We start from the raw sequence: 26,251 nt of genomic DNA, 5'->3' as shown, positions 1-26,251 counted from the left end.
GCCGTCTACACTGGAGACTGCGGTCACCTCACAATATCACCTCCATTCTAGTCCCCTCAGTACAGAGCCGTCTACACTGGAGGCTGCGGTCACCTCACAATATCACCTCCATTCTAGTCCCCTCAGTACAGGGCCGTCTACACTGGAGACTGCGGTCACCTCACAATATCACCTCCATTCTAGACCCCTCAGTACAGAGCCGTCTACACTGGAGACTGCGGTCACCTCACAATATCACCTCCATTCTAGTCCCCTCAGTACAGAGCCGTCTACACTGGAGACTGCGGTCACCTCACAATATCACCTCCATTCTAGTCCCCTCAGTACAGAGCCGTCTACACTGGAGGCTGCAGTCACCTCACAATATCCCCTCCATTCTAGTCCCCTCAGTACAGAGCCGTCTACACTGGAGGCTGCGGTCACCTCACAATATCACCTCCATTCTAGTCCCCTCAGTACAGAGCCGTCTACACTGGAGACTGCGGTCACCTCACAATATCACCTCCATTCTAGTCCCCTCAGTACAGAGCCGTCTACACTGGAGACTGCGGTCACCTCACAATATCACCTCCATTCTAGTCCCCTCAGTACAGAGCCGTCTACACTGGAGACTGCGGTCACCTCACAATATCCCCTCCATTCTAGTCCCCTCAGTACAGAGCCGTCTACACTGGAGGCTGCAATCACCTCACAATATCACCTCCATTCTAGTCCCCTCAGTACAGAGCCGTCTACACTGGAGGCTGCAGTCACCTCACAATATCACCTCCATTCTAGTCCCCTCAGTACAGAGCCGTCTACACTGGAGACTGTAGTCACCTCACAATATCACCTCCATTCTAGTCCCCTCAGTACAGAGCCGTCTACACTGGAGGCTGCGGTCACCTCACAATATCACCTCCATTCTAGTCCCCTCAGTACAGAGCCGTCTACACTGGAGACTGCGGTCATCTCACAATATCACCTCCATTCTAGTCCCCTCAGTACAGAGCCGTCTACACTGGAGGCTGCGGTCACCTCACAATATCACCTCCATTCTAGTCCCCTCAGTACAGAGCCGTCTACACTGGAGGCTGCGGTCACCTCACAATATCACCTCCATTCTAGTCCCCTCAGTACAGAGCCGTCTACACTGGAGACTGCAGTCATCTCACAATATCACCTCCATTCTAGTCCCCTCAGTACAGAGCCGTCTACACTGGAGGCTGCGGTCACCTCACAATATCACCTCCATTCTAGTCCCCTCAGTACAGAGCCGTCTACACTGGAGACTGCAGTCACCTCACAATATCACCTCCATTCTAGTCCCCTCAGTACAGAGCCGTCTACACTGGAGACTGCGGTCACCTCACAATATCACCTCCATTCTAGTCCCCTCAGTACAGAGCCGTCTACACTGGAGACTGCAGTCACCTCACAATATCACCTCCATTCTAGACCCCTCAGTACAGAGCCGTCTACACTGGAGACTGCAGTCACCTCACAATATCACCTCCATTCTAGTCCCCTCAGTACAGAGCCATCTACACTGGAGACTGCAGTCACCTCACACTATCACCTCCACTCTAGTCCCCTCAGTACAGAGCCGTCTACACTGGAGACTGCAGTCACCTCACAATATCACCTCCATTCTAGTCCCCTCAGTACAGAGCCGTCTACACTGGAAGCTGCAGTCACCTCACAATATCACCTCCATTCTAGTCCCCTCAGTACAGAGCCGTCTACACTGGAGGCTGCAGTCACCTCACAATATCACCTCCATTCTAGTCCCCTCAGTACAGAGCCGTCTACACTGGAGACTGCAGTCACCTCACAATATCACCTCCATTCTAGTCCCCTCAGTACAGAGCCGTCTACACTGGAGACTGCAGTCACCTCACAATATCACCTCCATTCTAGTCCCCTCAGTACAGAGCCGTCTACACTGGAGGCTGCAGTCACCTCACAATATCACCTCCATTCTAGTCCCCTCAGTACAGAGCCGTCTACACTGGAGACTGCAGTCACCTCACAATATCACCTCCATTCTAGTCCCCTCAGTACAGAGCCGTCTACACTGGAGGCTGCAGTCACCTCACAATATCACCTCCATTCTAGTCCCCTCAGTACAGAGCCGTCTACACTGGAGACTGCAGTCACCTCACAATATCACCTCCATTCTAGTCCCCTCAGTACAGAGCCGTCTACACTGGAGACTGCAGTCACCTCACAATATCACCTCCATTCTAGACCCCTCAGTACAGAGCCGTCTACACTGGAGACTGCAGTCACCTCACAATATCACCTCCATTCTAGTCCCCTCAGTACAGAGCCGTCTACACTGGAGACTGCAGTCACCTCACAATATCACCTCCATTCTAGTCCCCTCAGTACAGAGCCGTCTACACTGGAGACTGCAGTCACCTCACAATATCACCTCCATTCTAGTCCCCTCAGTACAGAGCCGTCTACACTGGAGGCTGCAGTCACCTCACAATATCACCTCCATTCTAGTCCCCTCAGTACAGAGCCGTCTACACTGGAGGCTGCAGTCACCTCACAATATCACCTCCATTCTAGTCCCCTCAGTACAGAGCCGTCTACACTGGAGACTGCAGTCACCTCACAATATCACCTCCATTCTAGTCCCCTCAGTACAGAGCCGTCTACACTGGAGACTGCAGTCACCTCACAATATCACCTCCATTCTAGTCCCCTCAGTACAGAGCCGTCTACACTGGAGACTGCAGTCACCTCACAATATCACCTCCATTCTAGTCCCCTCAGTACAGAGCCGTCTACACTGGAGACTGCAGTCACCTCACAATATCACCTCCATTCTAGACACAACCGTCACCTCGCGCCTTGTGATATCAGACCACGCCCCTAACACGTGTCAGAAGTGACGTCATACCAGACAGCAGCCCGTACATTCTAGCTTCTACCATCCCAGTGGCCAGAGGGTAGCGTCTAGAATGGAGTTGATTTTTTGAGGCACTGACGTCACCGGAAGGGGCGGGGCCTCTCGTGCTGTGCCGTGCAGATCTGTGACCGGAAGCAGTGGTGCTCGGGCTCCTGTGCAGAGCGGACGGATCCTGACCCTGAGGTGGGGAAGATTCAGCTTTTCCTCATTAGTTATAGCTCTGGGGTCTCAGCCTGGATGTTGGGGGCACAGAGCAGTGTCTCCTGTCTGTGTTGGGAGCTGCAGCTCGTGTATATGTCACAGGGAATGTACGGAGGCTGCAGCACGGGGCTGTGGAGGGTTCCATAAGGTAAGTGGCTTATGGGGGGGGTTACACGGAGCAGGGGGTGATGCTGTGGAGGTTTCATAAGGAATGTGGGGGTTACTCTAGGCAGGAGGCGACGCTGCATGTTTGGGGGGCTTGCAGGAGGCAATGTGGAACAATTTGGGCGGCTCGCACTTGCCACAGAGCGACTCTGCATGTTTGGGGTGGACTCGCACTGGACAGGGGGTGACGCTGCACGTTTGGGGGAGGGGGGGGGGGGGGGCTGGCACTGGGCGATGCTGCACGATGGAGCGGGCTAACGAAAAGAGGCTGTACATTGAGGGGCCTCGCAGGGGGAAGAGACTGCACGGGGGGGGGGGTCTCGCAGCGGGAGAGATTGCACATTGGGGGGTCTCGCAGCGGGAGAGATTGCACATTGGGGGGGCTCGCAGGGGGGAGAGACTGCACATTGGGGGGGCTCGCAGGGGGGAGAGACTGCACATTGGGGGGGCTCGCAGGGGGGAGAGACTGCACGTTGAGAAGGGCTCGCAGGGGGGAGAGACTGCACGTTGGGGGGGGGGCTCGCAGGGGGGAGAGACTGCACGTTGGGGGGGAGAGACTGCACGTTGGGGGGTGCTCGCAGGGGGAGAGACTGGACGTCTGCACGTTGGGGGGTGCTCGCAGGGGGAGAGACTGGACGTCTGCACGTTGGGGGGGGGTTCGCAGGGGGGAGAGACTGCACGTCTGCATGTTGGGGGGGGTTCGCAGGGGAAGAGACTGCACGTTGGGGGGGGTTGGCAGGGGGGAGAGAATGCACGTTGGGGGGGTGTTGGCAGGGGGGAGAGAATGCACGTTGGGGGGGTGTTGGCAGGGGGGAGAGAATGCACGTTGGGGGGGTGTTGGAAGGGGGGACAGACTGCACGTTGGGGGTTGTTGGAAGGGGGGACAGACTGCACGTTGGGGGTTGTTGGAAGGGGGGACAGACTGCACGTTGGGGGGGGTTGGTAGGGGGGAGAGACTGCATGTCTGCACGTTGGGGGGGTATGCAGGGGGAGAGACTGCACGTTTGGGGGGGTTCGCAGGGGGAGAGACTGCACGCTTGGGGGGGGTTCGCAGGGGGAGAGACTGCACGCTTGGGGGGGGTTCGCAGGGGGAGAGACTGCAAGCTGTGGGGGTGCTCGCAGGGGGAAGAGACTGCAAGCTGTGGGGGTGCTCGCAGGGGGAAGAGACTGCAAGCTGTGGGGGTGCTCGCAGGGGGAAGAGACTGCAAGCTGTGGGGGTGCTCGCAGGGGGAAGAGACTGCAAGCTGTGGGGGTGCTCGCAGGGGGAAGAGACTGCAAGCTGTGGGGGTGCTCGCAGGGGGAAGAGACTGCAAGCTGTGGGGGTGCTCGCAGGGGGAAGAGACTGCAAGCTGTGGGGGTGCTCGCAGGGGGAAGAGACTGCAAGCTGTGGGGGTGCTCGCAGGGGGAAGAGACTGCAAGCTGTGGGGGTGCTCGCAGGGGGAAGAGACTGCAAGCTGTGGGGGTGCTCGCAGGGGGAAGAGACTGCAAGCTGTGGGGGTGCTCGCAGGGGGAAGAGACTGCAAGCTGTGGGGGTGCTCGCAGGGGGAAGAGACTGCAAGCTGTGGGGGTGCTCGCAGGGGGAAGAGACTGCAAGCTGTGGGGGTGCTCGCAGGGGGAAGAGACTGCAAGCTGTGGGGGTGCTCGCAGGGGGAAGAGACTGCAAGCTGTGGGGGTGCTCGCAGGGGGAAGAGACTGCAAGCTGTGGGGGTGCTCGCAGGGGGAAGAGACTGCAAGCTGTGGGGGTGCTCGCAGGGGGAAGAGACTGCAAGCTGTGGGGGTGCTCGCAGGGGGAAGAGACTGCAAGCTGTGGGGGGTGCTCGCAGGGGGAAGAGATTGTAAGCTGTGAGGGGCTCGCAGGGGGGCAGAGACTGCACGTTGGGGGGGGCTCGCAGGGGGGAGAGACTGCACGTTGGGGGGGGAGAGACTGGACGTCTGCACGTTGGGGAGGGGTTCGCAGGGGGGAGAGACTGCACGTCTGCACGTTGGGGGGGGTTCGCAGGGGAAGAGACTGCACGTTGGGGGGGGGGGTTGGCAGGGGGGAGAGAATGCACGTTGGGGGGGTGTTGGCAGGGGGGAGAGAATGCACGTTGGGGGGGTGTTGGCAGGGGGGAGAGAATGCACGTTGGGGGGGTGTTGGAAGGGGGGACAGACTGCACGTTGGGGGGGTGTTGGAAGGGGGGACAGACTGCACGTTGGGGGGGTGTTGGAAGGGGGGACAGACTGCACGTTGGGGGGGTGTTGGAAGGGGGGACAGACTGCACGTTGGGGGTTGTTGGAAGGGGGACAGACTGCACGTTGGGGGGGTTGGCAGGGGGGAGAGACTGCAAGCTGTGGGGGTGCTCGCAGGGGGAAGAGACTGCAAGCTGTGGGGGTGCTCGCAGGGGGAAGAGACTGCAAGCTGTGGGGGTGCTCGCAGGGGGAAGAGACTGCAAGCTGTGGGGGTGCTCGCAGGGGGAAGAGACTGCAAGCTGTGGGGGGTGCTCGCAGGGGGAAGAGACTGCAAGCTGTGGGGGTGCTCGCAGGGGGAAGAGACTGCAAGCTGTGGGGGTGCTCGCAGGGGGAAGAGACTGCAAGCTGTGGGGGTGCTCGCAGGGGGAAGAGACTGCAAGCTGTGGGGGTGCTCGCAGGGGGAAGAGACTGCAAGCTGTGGGGGTGCTCGCAGGGGGAAGAGACTGCAAGCTGTGGGGGTGCTCGCAGGGGGAAGAGACTGCAAGCTGTGGGGGGTGCTCGCAGGGGGAAGAGACTGCAAGCTGTGGGGGTGCTCGCAGGGGGAAGAGACTGCAAGCTGTGGGGGTGCTCGCAGGGGGAAGAGACTGCAAGCTGTGGGGGTGCTCGCAGGGGGAAGAGACTGCAAGCTGTGGGGGTGCTCGCAGGGGGAAGAGACTGCAAGCTGTGGGGGTGCTCGCAGGGGGAAGAGACTGCAAGCTGTGGGGGTGCTCGCAGGGGGAAGAGACTGCAAGCTGTGGGGGTGCTCGCAGGGGGAAGAGACTGCAAGCTGTGGGGGTGCTCGCAGGGGGAAGAGACTGCAAGCTGTGGGGGTGCTCGCAGGGGGAAGAGACTGCAAGCTGTGGGGGTGCTCGCAGGGGGAAGAGACTGCAAGCTGTGGGGGTGCTCGCAGGGGGAAGAGACTGCAAGCTGTGGGGGTGCTCGCAGGGGGAAGAGACTGCAAGCTGTGGGGGTGCTCGCAGGGGGAAGAGACTGCAAGCTGTGGGGGTGCTCGCAGGGGGAAGAGACTGCAAGCTGTGGGGGTGCTCGCAGGGGGAAGAGACTGCAAGCTGTGGGGGTGCTCGCAGGGGGAAGAGACTGCAAGCTGTGGGGGTGCTCGCAGGGGGAAGAGACTGCAAGCTGTGGGGGTGCTCGCAGGGGGAAGAGACTGCAAGCTGTGGGGGTGCTCGCAGGGGGAAGAGACTGCAAGCTGTGGGGGTGCTCGCAGGGGGAAGAGACTGCAAGCTGTGGGGGTGCTCGCAGGGGGAAGAGACTGCAAGCTGTGGGGGTGCTCGCAGGGGGAAGAGACTGCAAGCTGTGGGGGTGCTCGCAGGGGGAAGAGACTGCAAGCTGTGGGGGTGCTCGCAGGGGGAAGAGACTGCAAGCTGTGGGGGTGCTCGCAGGGGGAAGAGACTGCAAGCTGTGGGGGTGCTCGCAGGGGGAAGAGACTGCAAGCTGTGGGGGTGCTCGCAGGGGGAAGAGACTGCAAGCTGTGGGGGTGCTCGCAGGGGGAAGAGACTGCAAGCTGTGGGGGTGCTCGCAGGGGGAAGAGACTGCAAGCTGTGGGGGTGCTCGCAGGGGGAAGAGACTGCAAGCTGTGGGGGTGCTCGCAGGGGGAAGAGACTGCAAGCTGTGGGGGTGCTCGCAGGGGGAAGAGACTGCAAGCTGTGGGGGTGCTCGCAGGGGGAAGAGACTGCAAGCTGTGGGGGTGCTCGCAGGGGGAAGAGACTGCAAGCTGTGGGGGTGCTCGCAGGGGGAAGAGACTGCAAGCTGTGGGGGTGCTCGCAGGGGGAAGAGACTGCAAGCTGTGGGGGTGCTCGCAGGGGGAAGAGACTGCAAGCTGTGGGGGTGCTCGCAGGGGGAAGAGACTGCAAGCTGTGGGGGTGCTCGCAGGGGGAAGAGACTGCAAGCTGTGGGGGTGCTCGCAGGGGGAAGAGACTGCAAGCTGTGGGGGTGCTCGCAGGGGGAAGAGACTGCAAGCTGTGGGGGTGCTCGCAGGGGGAAGAGACTGCAAGCTGTGGGGGTGCTCGCAGGGGGAAGAGACTGCAAGCTGTGGGGGTGCTCGCAGGGGGAAGAGACTGCAAGCTGTGGGGGTGCTCTCAGGGGGAAGAGACTGCAAGCTGTGGGGGTGCTCGCAGGGGGAAGAGACTGCAAGCTGTGGGGGTGCTCGCAGGGGGAAGAGACTGCAAGCTGTGGGGGTGCTCGCAGGGGGAAGAGACTGCAAGCTGTGGGGGTGCTCGCAGGGGGAAGAGACTGCAAGCTGTGGGGGTGCTCGCAGGGGGAAGAGACTGCAAGCTGTGGGGGTGCCCGCAGGGGGAAGAGACTGCAAGCTGTGGGGGTGCCCGCAGGGGGAAGAGACTGCAAGCTGTGGGGGTGCCCGCAGGGGGAAGAGACTGCAAGCTGTGGGGGTGCCCGCAGGGGGAAGAGACTGCAAGCTGTGGGGGTGCCCGCAGGGGGAAGAGACTGCAAGCTGTGGGGGTGCTCGCAGGGGGAAGAGACTGCAAGCTGTGGGGGTGCTCGCAGGGGGAAGAGACTGCAAGCTGTGGGGGGTGCTCGCAGGGGGAAGAGACTGCAAGCTGTGGGGGGTGCTCGCAGGGGGAAGAGACTGCAAGCTGTGGGGGTGCTCGCAGGGGGAAGAGACTGCAAGCTGTGGGGGTGGTCGCAGGGGGAAGAGACTGCAAGCTGTGGGGGTGCTCGCAGGGGGAAGAGACTGCAAGCTGTGGGGGTGCTCGCAGGGGGAAGAGACTGCAAGCTGTGGGGGTGCTCGCAGGGGGAAGAGACTGCAAGCTGTGGGGGTGCTCGCAGGGGGAAGAGACTGCAAGCTGTGGGGGTGCTCGCAGGGGGAAGAGACTGCAAGCTGTGGGGGTGCTCGCAGGGGGCAGAGACTGCAAGCTGTGGGGGTGCTCGCAGGGGGCAGAGACTGCAAGCTGTGGGGGTGCTCGCAGGGGGCAGAGACTGCACGTTTGGGGGTGCTCGCAGGGGGCAGAGACTGCACGTTTGGGGGGTGCTCGCAGGGGGAAGAGACTGCACGTTTGGGGGTGCTCGCAGGGGGAAGAGACTGCACGTTTGGGGGTGCTCGCAGGGGGAAGAGACTGCACGTTTGGGGGTGCTCGCAGGGGGAAGAGACTGCACGTTTGGGGGTGCTCGCAGGGGGAAGAGACTGCACGTTTGGGGGTGCTCGCAGGGGGAAGAGACTGCAAGCTGTGGGGGTGCTCACAGGGGGAAGAGACTGCACTTTGGGGGGGGAGAGACTGCACGTTGGGGGGAGTTCGCAGGGGGGAGAGACTGCACGTCTGCACGTTGGGGGGAGTTCGCAGGGGGAAGAGACTGCAAGCTGTGGGGGTGCTCGCAGGGGGAAGAGACTGCAAGCTGTGGGGGTGCTCGCAGGGGGAAGAGACTGCAAGCTGTGGGGGTGCTCGCAGGGGGAAGAGACTGCAAGCTGTGGGGGTGCTCGCAGGGGGAAGAGACTGCAAGCTGTGGGGGTGCTCGCAGGGGGAAGAGACTGCAAGCTGTGGGGGTGCTCGCAGGGGGAAGAGACTGCAAGCTGTGGGGGTGCTCGCAGGGGGAAGAGACTGCAAGCTGTGGGGGTGCTCGCAGGGGGAAGAGACTGCAAGCTGTGGGGGTGCTCGCAGGGGGAAGAGACTGCAAGCTGTGGGGGTGCTCGCAGGGGGCAGAGACTGCACGTTTGGGGGTGCTCGCAGGGGGAAGAGACTGCACGTTTGGGGGTGCTCGCAGGGGGAAGAGACTGCACGTTTGGGGGTGCTCGCAGGGGGAAGAGACTGCACGTTTGGGGGTGCTCGCAGGGGGAAGAGACTGCACGTTTGGGGGTGCTCGCAGGGGGAAGAGACTGCACGTTTGGGGGTGCTCGCAGGGGGAAGAGACTGCAAGCTGTGGGGGTGCTCGCAGGGGGAAGAGACTGCACTTTGGGGGGGGAGAGACTGCACGTTGGGGGGAGTTCGCAGGGGGGAGAGACTGCACGTTGGGGGGAGTTCGCAGGGGGAAGAGACTGCACGTCTGCACGTTGGGGGGAGTTCGCAGGGGGAAGAGACTGCACGTCTGCACGTTGGGGGGAGTTCGCAGGGGGAAGAGACTGCACGTCTGCACGTTGGGGGGGGGGTTCGCAGGGGGAGAGACTGCACGTTGGGGGGGGGTTCGCAGGGGGAGAGACTGCACGTTGGGGGGGGGGGGTTCGCAGGGGGAGAGACTGCACGTTGGGGGGGGGGGGGTTCGCAGGGGGAGAGACTGCACGTTTGGGGGTGCTCACAGGGGGACGAGACTGCAAGCTGTGGGGGGCTCGCAGGGGGGAGAGACTGCACGTTGGGGGGGGGCTCACAGGGGGGAGAGACTGCAAGTTGGGGGGGTGCTGTAGGAAGGATAGATGGATTGATGGATGGGGGTGCTGTAGGAAGGATAGATGGATTGATGGATGGGGGCACACCTGGGGTGGGCCTGTAGGAAGGATGGATGCACATCTGGGGTTTTTATATCCAGTGACTAAAGACCACAATGTGCGTCAATCAGTGACGTTTCGGTGCTTCCTTGGACCTTTATCAAACTCACACTATAAAGATACATAAGAAAAATACAAAGTGAACATTCTCTCAAAGGTACCGTATTTTTCGGACCATAAGACGAACTCCCCCCCCCCCCCCCCCAAATGTTGGGGGAAAGTGGGGGGTGCGTCTTATGGTCTGAATGTAGGGCTGCGGGGAATGAGGGTGCTGCGGTGGAGCGGGTCATCGGGGGCACGAGCAGGCTGCGGCAGCGCCTGCCGTGACCACGTGGGCCCACTCATTCCATATGCACGCCCATCCTCCCGCCCATCTCTCAGCGCTGACAGGTGGACGGGATGATGGGCGAGGGATAAACAGCCGGCCGCATGATCACCCCTGGCAACTACAGCCTGGAGTGATCATGTGCGGCTGTATTCACTGCTCCCCGTGCATCATCATCAGCGCGGGGTGCAGTGAATCAGTATACTCACCTGTCCCCGTTCCCCTACAGTACCGCGTTCTCCTCCTGGCTGGCCGCCGGCAGCCAGGAGGAGATCGCGGTACTGCAGGGGAACGGGGACGGCTCCACTCAGCGGCGCTGCCGCTGACACAGACGGGAGGAGGGGCTGCAGGGAGTGAGGTAAGGTGAGTATGAACGTTTATTTATTTTTTTTTTTTTTATGTGCCACAGGATGCGGGCCGTATACCAGCATGGGGGTGTATAGCAGGATGGGGGTATATTATGAGCAAGATGGGGGTATATTATGAGCAAGGATGGGGGTATATTATGAGCAAGGATGGGGGTATATTATGAGCAAGGATGGGGGTATATTATGAGCAAGGATGGGGGTATATGAGCAGGATGGGGGTATATACTGTATATACAAGGCAGGAGGATCATTACCATGATGGGGTATCCTAGTAGAGAATTTGGGGACATTAACCCATAACAGTGTCAGCAGCAGATCCTCGCCCTATAATAAGTGTCATGACCACATTTTTTGCTTAAAATTTTATTTTCTATTTTTCTGCTCTAAAACCAGGGTGCGTCTTATAGTCCGAAAAATACGGTGCATGAATATTAGAGCAAACATCATACATATTACTTGTGGAAAGATCCATAGAAAAGATTTATCTCTATAACAGAAAATGGGCACGATTGGAACATGGCCACGTCCCCAGCGGCTGCAATATCCCATAATATTCACTTTGTATTTTTCTTATGTATCTTTATAGTGTGAGTTTGATAAAGGTCCAAGGAAGGACCGAAACGTCACTGATTGACACACATTGTGGTCTTTATTCACTGGATTTAAAAAAAAAAAAAAAAAATTGAAAATATTTTGAATGCCGGATTTATTTCTTCACTTTATTCTGATTTGATGTCAGATAGTGAGAAAAACCCTGCAGATGTGTCTGTATAGAGAGCGGAGGGAAAAACCTGCAGATGTGTCTGTATAGAGAGCGGAGGGAAAAACCTGCAGATGTGTCTGTATAGAGAGCGGATGGAAACTTCTCGTTTTTCTCCTCAGCCCTGGTGTGGAGGAAGTGACTGTGGAGGTATCATACAGTGCTTGTATTATACATTATGGGGCAGTGAAAGGGGAATCTTTGGGCTTCATTAGGAGGAAAGTTACTTTTTAAGGGCTGTAAAGTTGTGAGAGAGGTTCTTATATGACCCAGTTGAATATTAATTACATTTTTATTTTTTGGGGGAGGGGGGTACCAATTACAACTTCCGCTATGGGGTCCCATGATTTTATGTACACCTCTGTTCGTCCCGTTAAAGAAAAACAATTGAATAAAACTAATTTTTTCCAGCACCCATGACTGCACCACGAGAGAGGGGATCCGCCCTTCAAGGACAGTAAACCTCCAGAATAAAAAGGGGCGGCACCTCTCCCCGCATCAGTTGGTTTCCTGTCCTTGAACAGGGAGCCTCCAGGGATCCACTGGATCCAAGAAGGTCCTGATGGGCCGAAGATTCAAGTCTGGCGCCCGGCCGGCCGACTCTGGCAGCGGCACGGGTCCTGCTGCGGTCGGCCGAGGTGCTGTGGAGCTGCCGCAGCGGACCAGTGGGGGTCAGGATTGCGTGCGGCGCGCCCGATAGGAGCGCCATGAGCCTGCGGGGACCAGGTATGTCCGGTCGACCGCAGGGCTCTCCCGACGCAGCATACCCACGGGGGTCCTGTCTGCACGTGGGCTCCTTCCCTCCCTGCTCCCGGCCCCCCCCCTCTCCTTACCACGTCGTACCAGCACCAGGGGCTGGGATACGGGTGGCTGCTGCTGCGCTCCCTGCGGGGCGTCCTCATGGCGGCAGATGCTATGGCGCTTCCGGGTGACTGAGCGCCATGTTGTGTGTGGCGGCGGGGATGTCTGGGCGGTACGCATGCGCAGCGCGCCTTTTCCTGTTGGACGCGCGGATGGGTTGTCATCTACCGGAAATAGGGGGCGGAGTTGCCAAGGTTTTTTTTTTTTGAAAATCAGAGCGGCAATCTTCTCTATGGTGCCTGTGCTCGGTTACCATGGCTGACAAGCAGTCAGCTGCGTCTCCTTCGCCTCCCTCCTTCCCAAAGCCTCCCTCTGATCATGGATACTGCCTCCCTGAAGCGGCAGCAGAGAGGTGGCAAGGATGACAGTGTCACTGGCTCGGGGGTCAAGCGTGGGATGACTGACGATCGGTCCTCCAAGCGGAAGGACCCTGACTCTCCTGACAGAAAAAGGCCCTCTAAAGGAGGGAAGTCAGATGATGTCCCTGCTGACCCGGTATAGCCTCTTGCATCTGTGGGTGAGTGCTACCTCATGAGTTCCGCTTCTAACCGGCGGTCGTCTTGTCTGTGTTTTTTATAGGATCGCAGTAAACCTAAGAAGTGTTTATCTAAATCCAGCCATAAGGAATGTGCCTTGTGCTGTAAAGAACTTTCTGGTTCCTGGACTAAGAGGCTGTGCAAAGGCTGCATTCAGCAGACTTTGTCGGTGGAACAGCCGGGATTTGCCTCCGATCTCCGGTCCATCATAAGGGAAGAGGTCAGGGACTCCCTCCGATCCCTGTCTGGGGCGCAGAGTGCTGGGGGTTCTAGGCCCCCTTCGCCTACCCTCGAGGACTCTGATAGGTCTGATGGGGATTGTGATTCCTCTGGCTCTACTTCCCGCTCCTCTTCAGATAGCGACTCAGGGGGTCGCCAGTGCTTCCCAATCGAAAATATGAAGAAGTTGGTTAAGGCGGTGCGGACCACTATGGGCATCCCGGATGAGAAACCTGAAAAATCTATCCAGGATAGGATGTTCGGGGGCATGGAGCAGAAAAAACGACGCTCCTTCCCGGTGGTGGATAAAGTACAGGCCTTGATTGCCCGGGAATGGAAGAGACCTGATAAGAAGCATTCCCTTCCAGGCGCCTTTAAGAGAAAATATCCGTTTGAGGAGGCCTCCTGCTCCACATGGGATAAGGCGCCAAAATTGGATGTGGCTGTCGCTAAGGCGTCCAAAAAGTTTGCCTTGCCATTTGAGGACATGGGCTCCTTGAAAGACCCGTTGGATAAGAAAGCTTATCACTTCCTGAAGATTACCTGGGAAGCTTCTGCTGGAGGACTGAGACCCGCAATTGCGGCTACATGTACGGCTAGATCCCTGACTATATGGATTGACGAACTGGAAGACCAGTTTAGATCACGGGCACCTAAGGAGGAGATTGCTTCCTCCCTCTCCAAATTGCGGGGGGCGGCGGCCTTCCTTGCGGACGCCTCGGCGGACTCCACTAAGTTGGCTTCAAAGTCAGCGTCCCTCTCCAATGCGGCTAGAAGAGCTCTCTGGCTGAAATGCTGGCCGGGGGATCTGCAAACTAAGTCTAAACTTTGCAATATCCCCTGTCAAGGTGAATATCTGTTCGGGCCGGTCCTGGATGACATCCTGGAAAAAGCTAGCGACAAGAAAGGTGGTTTTCCCTTTCCGTCATTTCCTTCTTCACGGCGGTCCTTTCGCCCCACCCGGCCCCGGGATCGGAATACCTGGTCCGATAGAAAGAATCCGGGAAAGGGGTTCATGTTCAAGGGCCCCTCAAAAGATCAGAATAATTCGTCCAAGTGACTCGCTTTCCCAGGTCGGAGGGAGGCTCTCTCAGTTCCTTCCGGCTTGGGAAAGGACTTCATCCAGTGCATGGATCCTGGGCCTCATACGCTCAGGCCTCCGGCTCCCCTTCCATCACCCTCCTCCTCCCCGATTCCTGGTTACCCCTCTGCGTCGTTCTCTGGCGGAACAGCTGGCTTTGGAAGCAACCTCCTCTTCAAGGGGGTTCTCATGGAAGTTCCCGCACGGGAACAAGGAGAAGGATTCTACTCCACCCTCTTTCTGGTGGGGAAGCCTGACTGTTCCTATCGCACAATCATCAACCTGAAAGCCCTCAACCGGTTCCTTCAAATAGACAGCTTCAAGATGGAGTCCGTGCGGTCCATCGTGAAATATCTGTATCCCCATTGTCACATTGCTGTCATAGACTTGTGCGATGCATATTATCATGTCCCAATCCACTCTCTCTTCCAATGCTTCCTCAGAATAGCCCTCCACATGGACGGTCGGGTCTGCCACTTTCAATACAAAGCCCTCCCCTTCGGTCTGGCCATCGCCCCGAGAATTTTTACGAAGATAATAGCAAAAATGTCGGCATATCTGCGTCAGAGAGAGATCCTTCTGATTCCTTATCTGGACGACTTCTTGATTGTGGGCGCCTCAGCTCGCAATTGTGCGGCCCTTCTACGGCAGGTGCAAGCTTCCCTACTGGAGTTGGGCTGGTTGATCAACGAGGAGAAGTCCAGATTAATCCCCTCCAAGGTTCACCTGTTTCTGGGACTCACTTGGGACTCCAACACTCAACTATGTCGGTTGCCTCCTTCCAAAGTGGAAGCCCTCCAGACCCAGATAGACCGGACTCTGCGGCACCAGCGCATGTCTCTCCGGGGTGCGATGTCCCTCCTGGGCTCCCTGACTGCGGCCATCCCGGCAGTCCGATGGGCTCAGGCACACACCAGGGTCCTGCAGTGGAATATCTTGCAGCATCAGACCGCTCACGGAGACCATCTGGACAGACTCATCATTCTCGACCATAGCACATTGCAGTCCCTCTATTGGTGGCTAGATCCGGTCCACTTGGGCAGAGGGGTGCCTTGGATGGCGCCGGAGCCCGTGGTGGTAACCACCGACGCCAGTCTCTACGGTTGGGGTGCACACTTGGACACTCAGTTCATTCAGGGACGATGGTCTGGAGGAGAAACTCAAAGTTCCTCGAATACAAGGGAATTGCTGGCGGTGGAAAAGGCGTTAGGTCGTTTCCTGCCGTTATTGCGGGGTCGCCATGTGAAAGTTCTGTCTGACAACCAAGCGACAGTAGCGTATCTCAACCACCAGGGGGGTACTCGCTCCAGGCACCTAATGTCCATCACAAGCAGGATCATGTCTCAGGCAGAAGCTCATCTGGGCTCCCTGTCGGCAGTGCACATCCGAGGGAAGGAGAACATTTTGGCGGACTTTCTCAGTCGCACCCAGTTTCACCAAGGCGAATGGACTCTAAATCAGTCCGTTTTCGACAGGATAACGGAGATGTGGGGGGTTCCTGAGATATACCTCTTTGCAACCCGAACCAACAGGAAGGTTCCCCGATTCTGTTCCCTGGATCCGAGGGATCATCCCCACTCGGTGGACGCCCTATTACTCAGATGGGACTTCCGCCTCGCATATGCCTTCCCTCCGATCATCCTCCTCCCTGCAGTGCTCAGGAAGATACGGGAGGATCAAGCAGCCGTGATTCTCATAGCACCCTTTTGGCCAAAGAGACCTTGGTTTTATTGGCTGACGCATCTGTCCATCACCAATCCGTGGGTTCTCCCGGACCTACCGGATCTCCTATCCCAGGGTCCAGCCTTCCACCCGCAGAACACCAGGTTACACCTGACGGCGTGGCGCTTGAGCGGTCACTGTTGGGCCACAAGGGGTTTTCTCCAGGTCTGATCTCCACCTTGATGCAGTGTCGAAAGCCTGTCGCTACTCGTATTTATGGGCGCGTTTGGGCCAAATTCCTGACCTCTACGGGTGCGGATCCTACTAAGCCACCCTCTGTCCCGCTTGTCCTAGAATTGCTCCAGAGGGGTTGGGAACTGGGTCTGTCGGTTAGTACCATAAAGGTGCAAATCTCCGCACTGAGCGCCTTGTATAACCATGCCCTGGCCGGAAATCCCTGGGTGTCTGGGTTCGTTAGGTCCTGTGCTAGGTCTAGGCCTCGGGGCAACATGCCACTGCCGTCCTGGGACCTTAACTTGGTCCTTTCAGCTTTAACACGGCACCCGTTTGAGCCCTTAGATTCTATCTCACTCAAGCATCTGTCCCTCAAAACGATTCTCCTGGTCGCACTCACTTCCGCTCGTAGGGTTAGTGACCTTCAGGCCTTATCCATTTCTCCTCCGTATACCCAGTTTTTTGATGACCGAGTGGTTTTAAGAACTGACCCTGCCTATTTGCCGAAGGTGCATTCCCACTTCCATAGATCACAAGAAATAGTGCTCCCCTCTTTTTATGCCAACCCTTCTACTCCGGAGGAGATGGGATGGCACTGCCTGGATGTTAGGCGTTGTCTTCAACGGTATCTGTTGGTCACCTCAGAAGGGAGGAGGGATAAGTCTCTGTTTGTAGTCTTCCAGGGTTGTAGGAAGGGGCTTAAGGCTTCTAAATCCACCTTGGCCAGGTGGATCAGGGATGCCATCTCTGTTGCTTACACGGCCGGGGGTGAAGCCGTACCTCCTGGTATGAAGGCGAACTCCACGCAAGCGATGGCATCTTCCTGGGCGGAGAGGTCAGAGGTCTCTATCGAGCAAATATGTAAGGTAGCAACCTGGTCTTCTCCGTCCACCTTTTTTAATCACTATCGCCTTGATTTGTCGTTCACCGACATCACCTTTGGGAGACGGGTTCTGCAAACTGTTGTCCCTCCCTAGGTCTTCCTCTCTGTAATTCTCTCGTGGTGCCATCATGGGTGCTGGAAAAATACGTAATTACTTACCGGTAATGTGTTTTTTCTGAACCCATGACTGCACCCTTACATTCCCTCCCTGCACTTAGGGGTTGCTAGTTTGCTTCCTTTTTCGCTCCTCTTCACTGGGCGGTTCTGGTGGCGGGATATGTTTTAACGATGTTCCTTGTTTCGGAGGTCCTGTCATGCTCGGTAATCAACTGATGCGGGGAGAGGTGCCGCCCCTTTTTATTCTGGAGGTTTCCTGTTTTGTAAGGGCGGATCCCCTCTCTCGTGGTGCCATCATGGGTTCAGAAAAAACACATTACCGGTAAGTAATTACGTATTTCCTCAAAAAGACTTTCAAAAATATAACATTGTTGACTAAACCAATTCTAAAATGATGGAAAAATAAGCATTAGGGCATCCAAATTGTGAAGACAAAACAATGAAGGAAATCCCAATGTCATAATGTACCACACTAAGTGGATCCTGCCACGTCTGCTTCTATCCCTGCTGAACTGACTCTGGGGCAGCACGGGCGATATAGGAGGCGTAGAGGCCAAGCATCGATTGGTCTCAGGTGCCATAAGACTCTGGTAGCAGAAGCGTCAATCTAGAACAGTGTTTCTCAACTCCAGTCCTCAAGACCCACCAACAGATCATGTTTTCAGGTTTTCCTTAATATTAGAAAGGGAATAATTCCATCACGTGCAACATTAAGGAAATCCTGAAAACATGATCTATTGGTGGGTCTTGAGGACTGGAGTTGAGAAACGCTGATCTAGAACCTTCCACATGACTTTTCCTTCTGTCCATGACTTTTACATTATTTATTTTACAGCTTTGAAATTCAGGGAAAAGATATGCAGAACGCTGCAGACACAATGGAAAAAGGAGAAATGGATGTGCGGGGTGATGAACGGAGTAGAGACCTTTCCACAGGTAACCCTCCTCAGTGAAGAGTCACCATTAAATAACAAGGAGAACAGTCACATTCCCAGCTGCAAGGAGATAATGAATTTACATTCTCCCTGCTGCCGCTCGTATACAGTCACCGATGCAGTGCGGGAAACAGTAACACTTACCGCTCACAGGCTGTCAGCCAAGGAACAAGAGGGTTGATTACTGTGCACCCACTATGTAGTGAGTGGTGACTGTTTCAGCCTCTCCCACTGTGCTGGTGACTGGAAGTGAGCAGCTGCTGGGAGAATGTAACTGCATTTTTTCCTTGTAGTTACTGTGTCACACTCTATCCGCTGTCTTGTACACTGAGTGACAATTTTGGCTCCCTATGGAATCCGGGTCGTGCCAAGCTGTTTGTTGAGCGAAAGCTCAGTTCAATCTGAAACTGGGAGGTGCTTGGTTTCTTCAGGGGTTCCCTGTTCTGAGTAATCAGTCCTAAACCCAGAGTATCATGGAGGTGCCAGGATAGCTGGAGCAGGGACCCTAAAACTGGCCCTCAAACTAGGGAACTTGTGCTGTCCCTGATCCCAGAGGTAGGCTTGATGGTATCCAGGTCTGGACCTCCAGCTTAACCCTAATGACCCGCCCCAGGGCCGTGGGGTACTCGGTTCCAGGTGTTGGTTAATGGGATTATGTCACGGGGGCCTGTGCCCAGTTCCATGGCCCTGGTGTTCGCTGAAACTCACTAAATAATAAAAATAAAATAAAAAAAATAATAAAGAAAATTAAAAAAAAATAAAACTTTCGTGACGCCACCTACGGTTCCAGTATGGTTACTGGGGCTGCAGGTCAGACCTCTGGGGTGATGGTTAGGCAGCCAGTTGTTTATGCTTCCCGTAGGTGAAGCGGGGTCCCCAGGGCAGTTTTAGCAGTCTCTACACAGATATGGCGGTTTTTCCTCACAGCCTTTTCAACTGTCACTTTAGTGCAGCAGCCTATGGCTCCTCAGATGAAGAAATAAAGTGCGTTACACCAATTCATTAACTCTGACCAGGTTTTACTTGCAGGTGTTATTAAAAATGGGTTCAGTTTCTGATGTGACAGTTTTTGGGTAATCTGGAAACAGTTCAGGATCTCTGCACCATGTTAGTTGTGAGACCTCCCTGCTGCGCTGTCTCTCTCCTTCGTACTAGGCTGCCTGTAGCTATACCTTGTCCCTCTCTCACTGTCTTCACCTGTATGGCAGGCGGCGGGAGCTTCTTTAAGGGGCACTGCTGTACTCACTGCGGTCCCTAAGCTCTGTGTAGCGGCTTTGCCTTCAGGTGCTGCTGCGGCCAGGAGACCTGGAGTCTTCCTGGCCTCCGGTCTTTATTGCTGGGTAGATTAGATCCCTCACAAACTCGGACGCCGGTGTCCCGTAATCAGCGCTGTTCCTTGGGGATGAACCGATCTGGCTCCACCTTCCCGGTCACTCCTCTTTTGCCTCACTCCTGACCCCTCAGGCGGTCACACAGTTGCTCGTACGGGCTAAGCACAGCCCTCTCTATTTTGATGTCTTCCCTCACTCTCTGCTCGCACTGTCTCCTTTTCTCCAACTGTCAACTGTCTTTTTAACTCCGCCTCCAAACCTGGATTTAAAGGGGACCTCACCTGAACTCTGCTTGTAGAGCTCCCCCTCCAGGCTTGGAGTGGAAGTGTTGTATGTGGGACTACCTGATGTGGAGATCCTTCCCTGCCCCGGGTACAGGTATATTTGTGGCAACTGAAGCCTGGGGTGCCACACTAACACCTGTCCAAACCCTGATCTAACCCTCTCCCCCCCCCCCCCCCTCCACCGGGAGTGGAGATGCAAACCCCACAAAGAATCGCCACAAAAACCGGAATGACAGGAGCATAAACTGAAGGTATCATCTGCAGTTACAAGAGGAATCTCAAACCTTAAATGGGGAGAAGACAGCTGAAAAGAAATTAGCCCCCTGAGTCTCAAGAAGCCACAAACCACTCCACAGGACTGGAAAACAGTGTAAAACACTCAGCTGAGGCTGAGCAACTAATTTTAGGTTGCCTGTGAACAGAGTCCGTCGCCACTGTGGCTCCCTGCGAATGTGGGCCTTGGTTATCTGTGCTCTGATCTATAGCTGGGAGACCTTGGACCTCCTCTGACCATCCATTTGCCCATATCCGCTATCCTCCTGATATTCTGACCCCAGAGCTGACTACGCCTTTGTCTTTCCCCTTAGTTCATGGCATGTTCTTTGTATTTGACCCCAGAACATTTGATAACCCTGCCTCACGGCTTGTCCATGCAGTGACTAGCGTCACACACTGTTCTAATAAACCAGATAGAGATCATTTAATGCTAGGTACTCAGATTACCACTATATCTGCAGGTAAATAGTGTTTTTGTAGCTGCCAGATTTTCTTTAACCCCTTCTCGATATATAACATATTATTACATCCTATTGCTTCTGGCGGGCTCAGAAGCTGAGTCTCCATTATTGCCAGCAGATGATGTCTGAGTTATTCAGTGGAGGTAGGCTTCACCCACTGCTGTTAACTTTTCAATCTTTGACAGCAGCATTCGCAGCTTGCAGCCTATGGGGTACAACGTTCCACCTATCCAACGCCCCCAGCAACATTTATCATTGGGTGCATATGGGTCGCCATAATAGCTGGGGTCTGCTAAAGACCCCTTGCCCTATATAAGGGTACTTCTATGATCTCCACACCTAGATACATTCCTTCAGTGGTGTAGATTTCAAAATGAGATAATTTGTGGGGTGTTCCACTGTTTAGGCACATCAAGGGCTTTACAAACATGACATGGCATCCTCTAGTTCAGCCAGTTCTGTTCTCCAATAGTCAAATGGTGCTCCTTCCCTTCCGAGTCCTGGGATATCGGCGTACACACGAGAAATTGCACAACAGAATTATATGGTCCATTTTCTCATCTTACCCTTGGGAAAATAAAAATTTGTGGTAACGCAACACTTTTGTGGGAAAAATTAAAATGTTTTTTTTTTTCCTTCCACATTGCTTTAATTTCTGTGATGCATTATTGCTGTAGGAATATTACAAAAAAGGGATAAATACATAGCTAATGTGAAAAATGAGTAAAAAGACATAGGCATTGCATTACTGCTTTAGAGATATTTGCAAAGAGAGATTCTTAGCTTATGTATTGGCCAATCCATGTGAGGCCGATCACCTTGACAAGGTGATCTCATTATATTGGGAACCTAACCTTAAATGCCTCTGTGTGGTTAAAAAATCTGCATTTCTGCTTCCTGGCTAAATAAGATGGTGGACACACCCTGGCTATAGGGCAGAGTGCTTGGTCAGGTGCTTGTCACGGTTATCGGGCTCACATGGATTGGTCAATACATAAGCTAAGAATCTCACTTTACAAATATCTCTAAAGCAGTAATGCAATGCCTATGTCGTTTTACTCATTTTTCTCATTACCTATGTATTAATCCCTTTTTTCTAATATTCCTACAGCAGTAATACAATGCGAAAGTATCCTTATATTATTGAGTGCCACTGGATATGCTTTTGTAGATATGTTTTATTGAATGTCATTTTGAGCCCTTCGAAGGGTGCAGTTTTTAAAATGATGTCATTTTGGGTATTTTCTGTCACATAGGCCTTTTAAAGTAGAACACTACACACTTTCTTTGGAATTTGTATGGATTTATGTGTGTCTGTGTATGTTTGAGGTTATATTATTAAAAGCTTATAACTTCAATTTTATTTATGGCAGATGACGGTACCAGGAGTTCCACACAGAATGCTAAGGAAAGTGAAAGTAACAAAGAAGCGAAGCCATATTCATGTGCAGAATGTGGGAAATGTTTTGCTAACAAATCAAATCTCATTAAACATGAGAGAATTCACACAGGAGAGAAGCCATATTCATGTTCAGAATGTGAGAAATGTTTTACTTGGAAATCAGATCTTGTTAAACATGAGAGAATTCACACAGGAGAGAAGCTATATTCATGTTCAGAATGTGAGAAATGTTTTGCTTGCAAATCAAATCTTATTAGACATGAGAGAATTCACACAGGAATGAAGCCATATTCATGTGCAGAATGTGAGAAATGTTTTGCTTGCAAATCAAATCTCATTAAACATGAGAGAATTCACGCAGGAATGAAGCCATATTCATGTTCAGAATGTGAGAAATGTTTTGCTTGCAAATCAGATCTTGTTAAACATGAGAGAATTCACACAGGAGAGAAGCCATATTCATGTTCAGAATGTGAGAAATGTTTTGCTTGCAAATCAGATCTTGTTAAACATGAGAGAATTCACACAGGAGTGAAGCCATATTCATGTTCAGAATGTGGGAAATGTTTTGCTCGGAAAGCACATATTATTAGACATGAGAGAATTCACACAGGAGAGAAGCCATATTCATGTTCAGAATGTGGAAATTATTTTGCTCGGAAATCAGATCTTGTTAAACATGAGAGAATTCACATAGGAGAAAAGCTATATTCATGTTCAGAATGTGAGAAATGTTTTGCTCGGAAATCACATCTTATTAGACATGAGAGAATTCACACAGGAATGAAGCCATATTCATGTGCAGAATGTGAGAAATGTTTTGCTGACAAATCAAGTCTCATTATACATGAGAGCATTCACACAGGCGTGAAGCCATATTCATGTTTGTTTTGCTCGGAAATCAAGGCTTATTACACAGGAGTGAAGCCATAGTCATGAATAGAATGTCTGTTTTAGTAAATATTAATAGACTTTTACTATCTGTTAATAAAGAGTTAATTTTATGTCATTACGGTTGTGTACTTTTTATAATGGATCATTTACAAATTATTCATTTTTTTTACACATTTTTTAAATTTTTGATGAAGAATTTTTTTTTTCTTTATTTTTTTTTTATAGCCAAGTTGTATGCTTTACTCATCCATTTGTGTATTGCTTGAATGAGAGCAGAATTCATTTTGTTAAATCTACACTCCATTTTGTCTTTGTGTAAAGCCCCCGTCACATGTAACGACTTACCAGTGATCCCGAAAACGATGTGACCTGATAAGGATCGCTGGTAAGTCACTGGGAGGTCGCTGGTGAGATGTCACACAGTCAGACCTTACCAACGATGCAGTAACGATGAGCGAACTGTATAGGAGGTCATTGTTAGGTGTCAAACACAGCGATGTGTCCTGCCCAGCAGGACATCACCTTTGAAGAAAATGCTCCGGACCCTTCGGCAACGATTAGCGATCTCACAGCAGGGGCTTGATCGCTGGTAAGTGTCACACATAACGAGATCGCTGGCAAGATCGTTACTGCGTCACAGAAACGGTGACACAGCAACGATCTCGGTAGCGATCTCGTTGTGTGTGACGGGACCTTAAAGCCTAGGTCACACGTAGCGACGCAGCAGCGATCACGACGACGATCTGACCTTATCTGGATCCCTGCTGCGTCGTTACCTGGTCGCTGGTGAGCTGTCAAACAGGCTGATTTCACCAGCGACCAGTGACCAACCCCCAGCCAGCAGCGACGCGTGGAAGCGATGCTGCGCTTGGTAACTAAGGTAAATATCGGGTAACCAAGCAAAGTGCTTCGCTTGGTTACCCGATATTTACCTTGGTTACAAGTGCACACCGCTTAGCGCTGGCTGAATGCACTCGTAGCCAGAGTACACATCGGATTAACATGCAAACCGCTTTGCTTATAGTTACCCGATGTGTACCTTGGCTACGTATGCAGGCAGCCGGCTTCAAGAAGCTGCGGACGCTGGTAACAAAGGTAAATATCGGGTAACCAAGCAAAGCCTTTGCTTGGTTACCCGATATTTACCTTGGTTACCAGCGTCCGCAGAAGCCGGCTCCCTGCACGTTTAGTTTGTCTCTGTCTCACACACATCGATGTGTGCTTCACAGCGGGAGAGCAACGTCCAAAAAATGGTCCAGGACATTCAGCAACAACCGGCGACCTCACAGCAGGGGCCAGGTCGTTGCAGGATGTTACACACAGTGACATCACTAGCACGGTCGCTGCTACGTCACAGAAAATGGCGACAGCAGTGACGATGTCGCTGTCGTTGTGTGTGACATGACCATAAGAGTCTGTACTGTGTCTCCCCTGGTGTAATGCAGCAGAGACCTCCTGTTTACGTTAGATAAGGACTTCTATAGTTTCAGTTTCTTTGTTAAAAGTGAAGTTCAGGAATGTGAAACTAAAAAGTTTATAGTCTTATATAAATGAGTGATGATGATGTAATCTTTTATTTATTTGAGACAAAGGGAGAGCTACGTCTGATACTTTATTGTCTCAGAGGGGTGTCTCCTATACATACATACATACATACATACATACATACATACATACATACATGATCTATTTAATTTAATTAGGACCACACACAAAATCTTTTATGTCCCATGCTGAATGGTGACAACAAAATCTGGTGCCTGAACAGGGACCCGCTATTCCTGAGAACCGCTGATCCAACCACCTTGCCTTCCTCAGAAAGGCAACTCGAGCTGTATCAAAAGGTAAGAAGCTTATTCTTACAATATTCGAATTTGATAATGTATAAAGAGAAAACACAGGAGCAATTGCGTATTTAAAAATTAAGAAAATTACTTTTATTACAAAATAATTACAACAACATTAAAAAAGACATACATAAACCTAAAATTGAAGTGTGACAGTGTACAAAACACACATAGATGACTCCCTGCTGCATGCTGGGTCTAGTCAACATTACACAACCATCAAAGCCATTCCAGTTGGTCAGTTCATGAGAACGAAGCGGATCTGTTCCACCCCACAAAAATTTGAACATCAGGCAGAGATATTGAGAAAGAGATTCCAGTCACGAGGGTACAGTAACAGAGCCATCAAAGAAGGCTACAACAGGGCAAAGAACTCTACCAGAGAAAGCAGACTCCAGTCTTCAAAACGAACTTCCAAGGATAATGACCATATTAGATTAATTTCGACCTTCTACTCACAAAGTGAGGAAATTAAGAAAATCTTATAGCGTTACTTGTCAGTTCTCCAAACTGAACCAACTTTGAAGAACTACCTATTGGATTACCTCCAGATGTCTTATAAAAGAAACAAAAATCTGAAAGATTTGTTGGTTAGAAGCCACTATGTGGTAACTACCAACAAACCATTTGGGACGGGCCCACCAATCGGGGTTTTATCTGTATGGTGGATTCAAGGCATGTGCCAATATGAGTAGAATGAAAACGTTTAAAGGGGGCTTTACACGCTGCGACATCGCTAATGCGGAGTTGTTGGGGTCACGGAATTTGTGACGCACATCTGGCCGCATTAGCGATCCCGTTGCGTGTGACACCGATAAGCAATTTTGCATCGTTGCAAAATCGCTAATCGGCGACATGGGGGTCCATTCTTAAAAATCGTTACTGCAGCAGTAACGAAGTTGTTCCTCGTTCCTGCGGCAGCACACATCGCTGCATGTGACGCCGCAGGAACGAGGAACCTCTCCTTACCTGACTCCCGGCTGCTATGCAGAAGGAAGAAGGTGGGCGGGATGTTACGTCCCGCTCATCTCCGCCCCTCCGCTGCTATTGGGCGGCGGTTCAGTGACGCTTCAGTGACGTCGCTGTGACGCCGCACGGACCGCCCCCTTAGAAAGGAGGCGGTTCGCCGGTCACAGCGACGTCGCCGGACAGGTAAGTATGTGTGACGGCTCTGGGCAATGTTGTGCAGCACGGGCAGCGATTTGCCCGTGTCGCGCAACAGATGGGGGCGGGTACCCACACTAGCGATATCGGGACCGATATCGCAGTGTGTAAAGTAGCCTTAAGTCTTCTGGGGGTGATAAAGAATTTACAATCCGACAGTATATCACCTGCTCCACTACGCAGGTTATATACTACGCGGTTTGCGGATGCAACCTGATTTATATCGGGTTGACATCTCGCCAACTGCGAGTCCGGACGAGAGAACATGTCCGTGACATTCTTGCGGTAAAAACTGTTACCAGTTTGGAGGATTTAAAAACAATCCCACGACATTTCAAACTTAAAGGTGCGGGGATCACATCCATGTTTAAGGTGAGGGGTATTGAACAAGTGTCAGTAGGAATTCGTGGTGGTAACATAATAAAACTGCTGCAGCAGGAATGTAAATAGATCACCCTGCTGCAAACGGAATCACCTATAGGGCTAAACGAAATTAACTCATTTGCATGTTTTTTGTGAATTAGTCCATGGTCCACCTTAGTCTTAAAATAGATCTTAAAATTGGCCTTCTAGGTCTGGTTTTGGATTTTTGCGCAGCATCTATGATACTTATTAGTACTTTAAACAGTTGTTATATTTCCATTACTCTCCTACACTGTTTGTTTTTAAGCTATTTTAATTTGTGTAT

General features: G+C 53.1%; 1 protein-coding gene across 1 annotated transcript; it reads left to right on the top strand.

Moving 5' to 3' along the window:
* The first annotated feature begins 3,018 nt into the window (after nt 1-3,018).
* LOC142258704 (uncharacterized) lies at nt 3,019-22,667 on the top strand. The gene is made up of 3 exons (XM_075331326.1): nt 3,019-3,085; nt 17,805-17,905; nt 21,630-22,667. Exons 2-3 carry the CDS (start codon nt 17,827-17,829, stop codon nt 22,589-22,591), a joined length of 1,041 nt encoding a protein of 346 aa, XP_075187441.1. The 5' UTR covers nt 3,019-3,085; nt 17,805-17,826; the 3' UTR covers nt 22,592-22,667.
* The last annotated feature ends 3,584 nt before the right edge of the window (nt 22,668-26,251 follow it).

This window comes from Anomaloglossus baeobatrachus (genome assembly GCF_048569485.1).
Source record: "Anomaloglossus baeobatrachus isolate aAnoBae1 chromosome 3 unlocalized genomic scaffold, aAnoBae1.hap1 SUPER_3_unloc_1, whole genome shotgun sequence".
Classification (NCBI taxonomy): domain Eukaryota; kingdom Metazoa; phylum Chordata; class Amphibia; order Anura; family Aromobatidae; genus Anomaloglossus; species Anomaloglossus baeobatrachus.
This window is presented reverse-complemented; position numbering and strand designations above follow the sequence as displayed.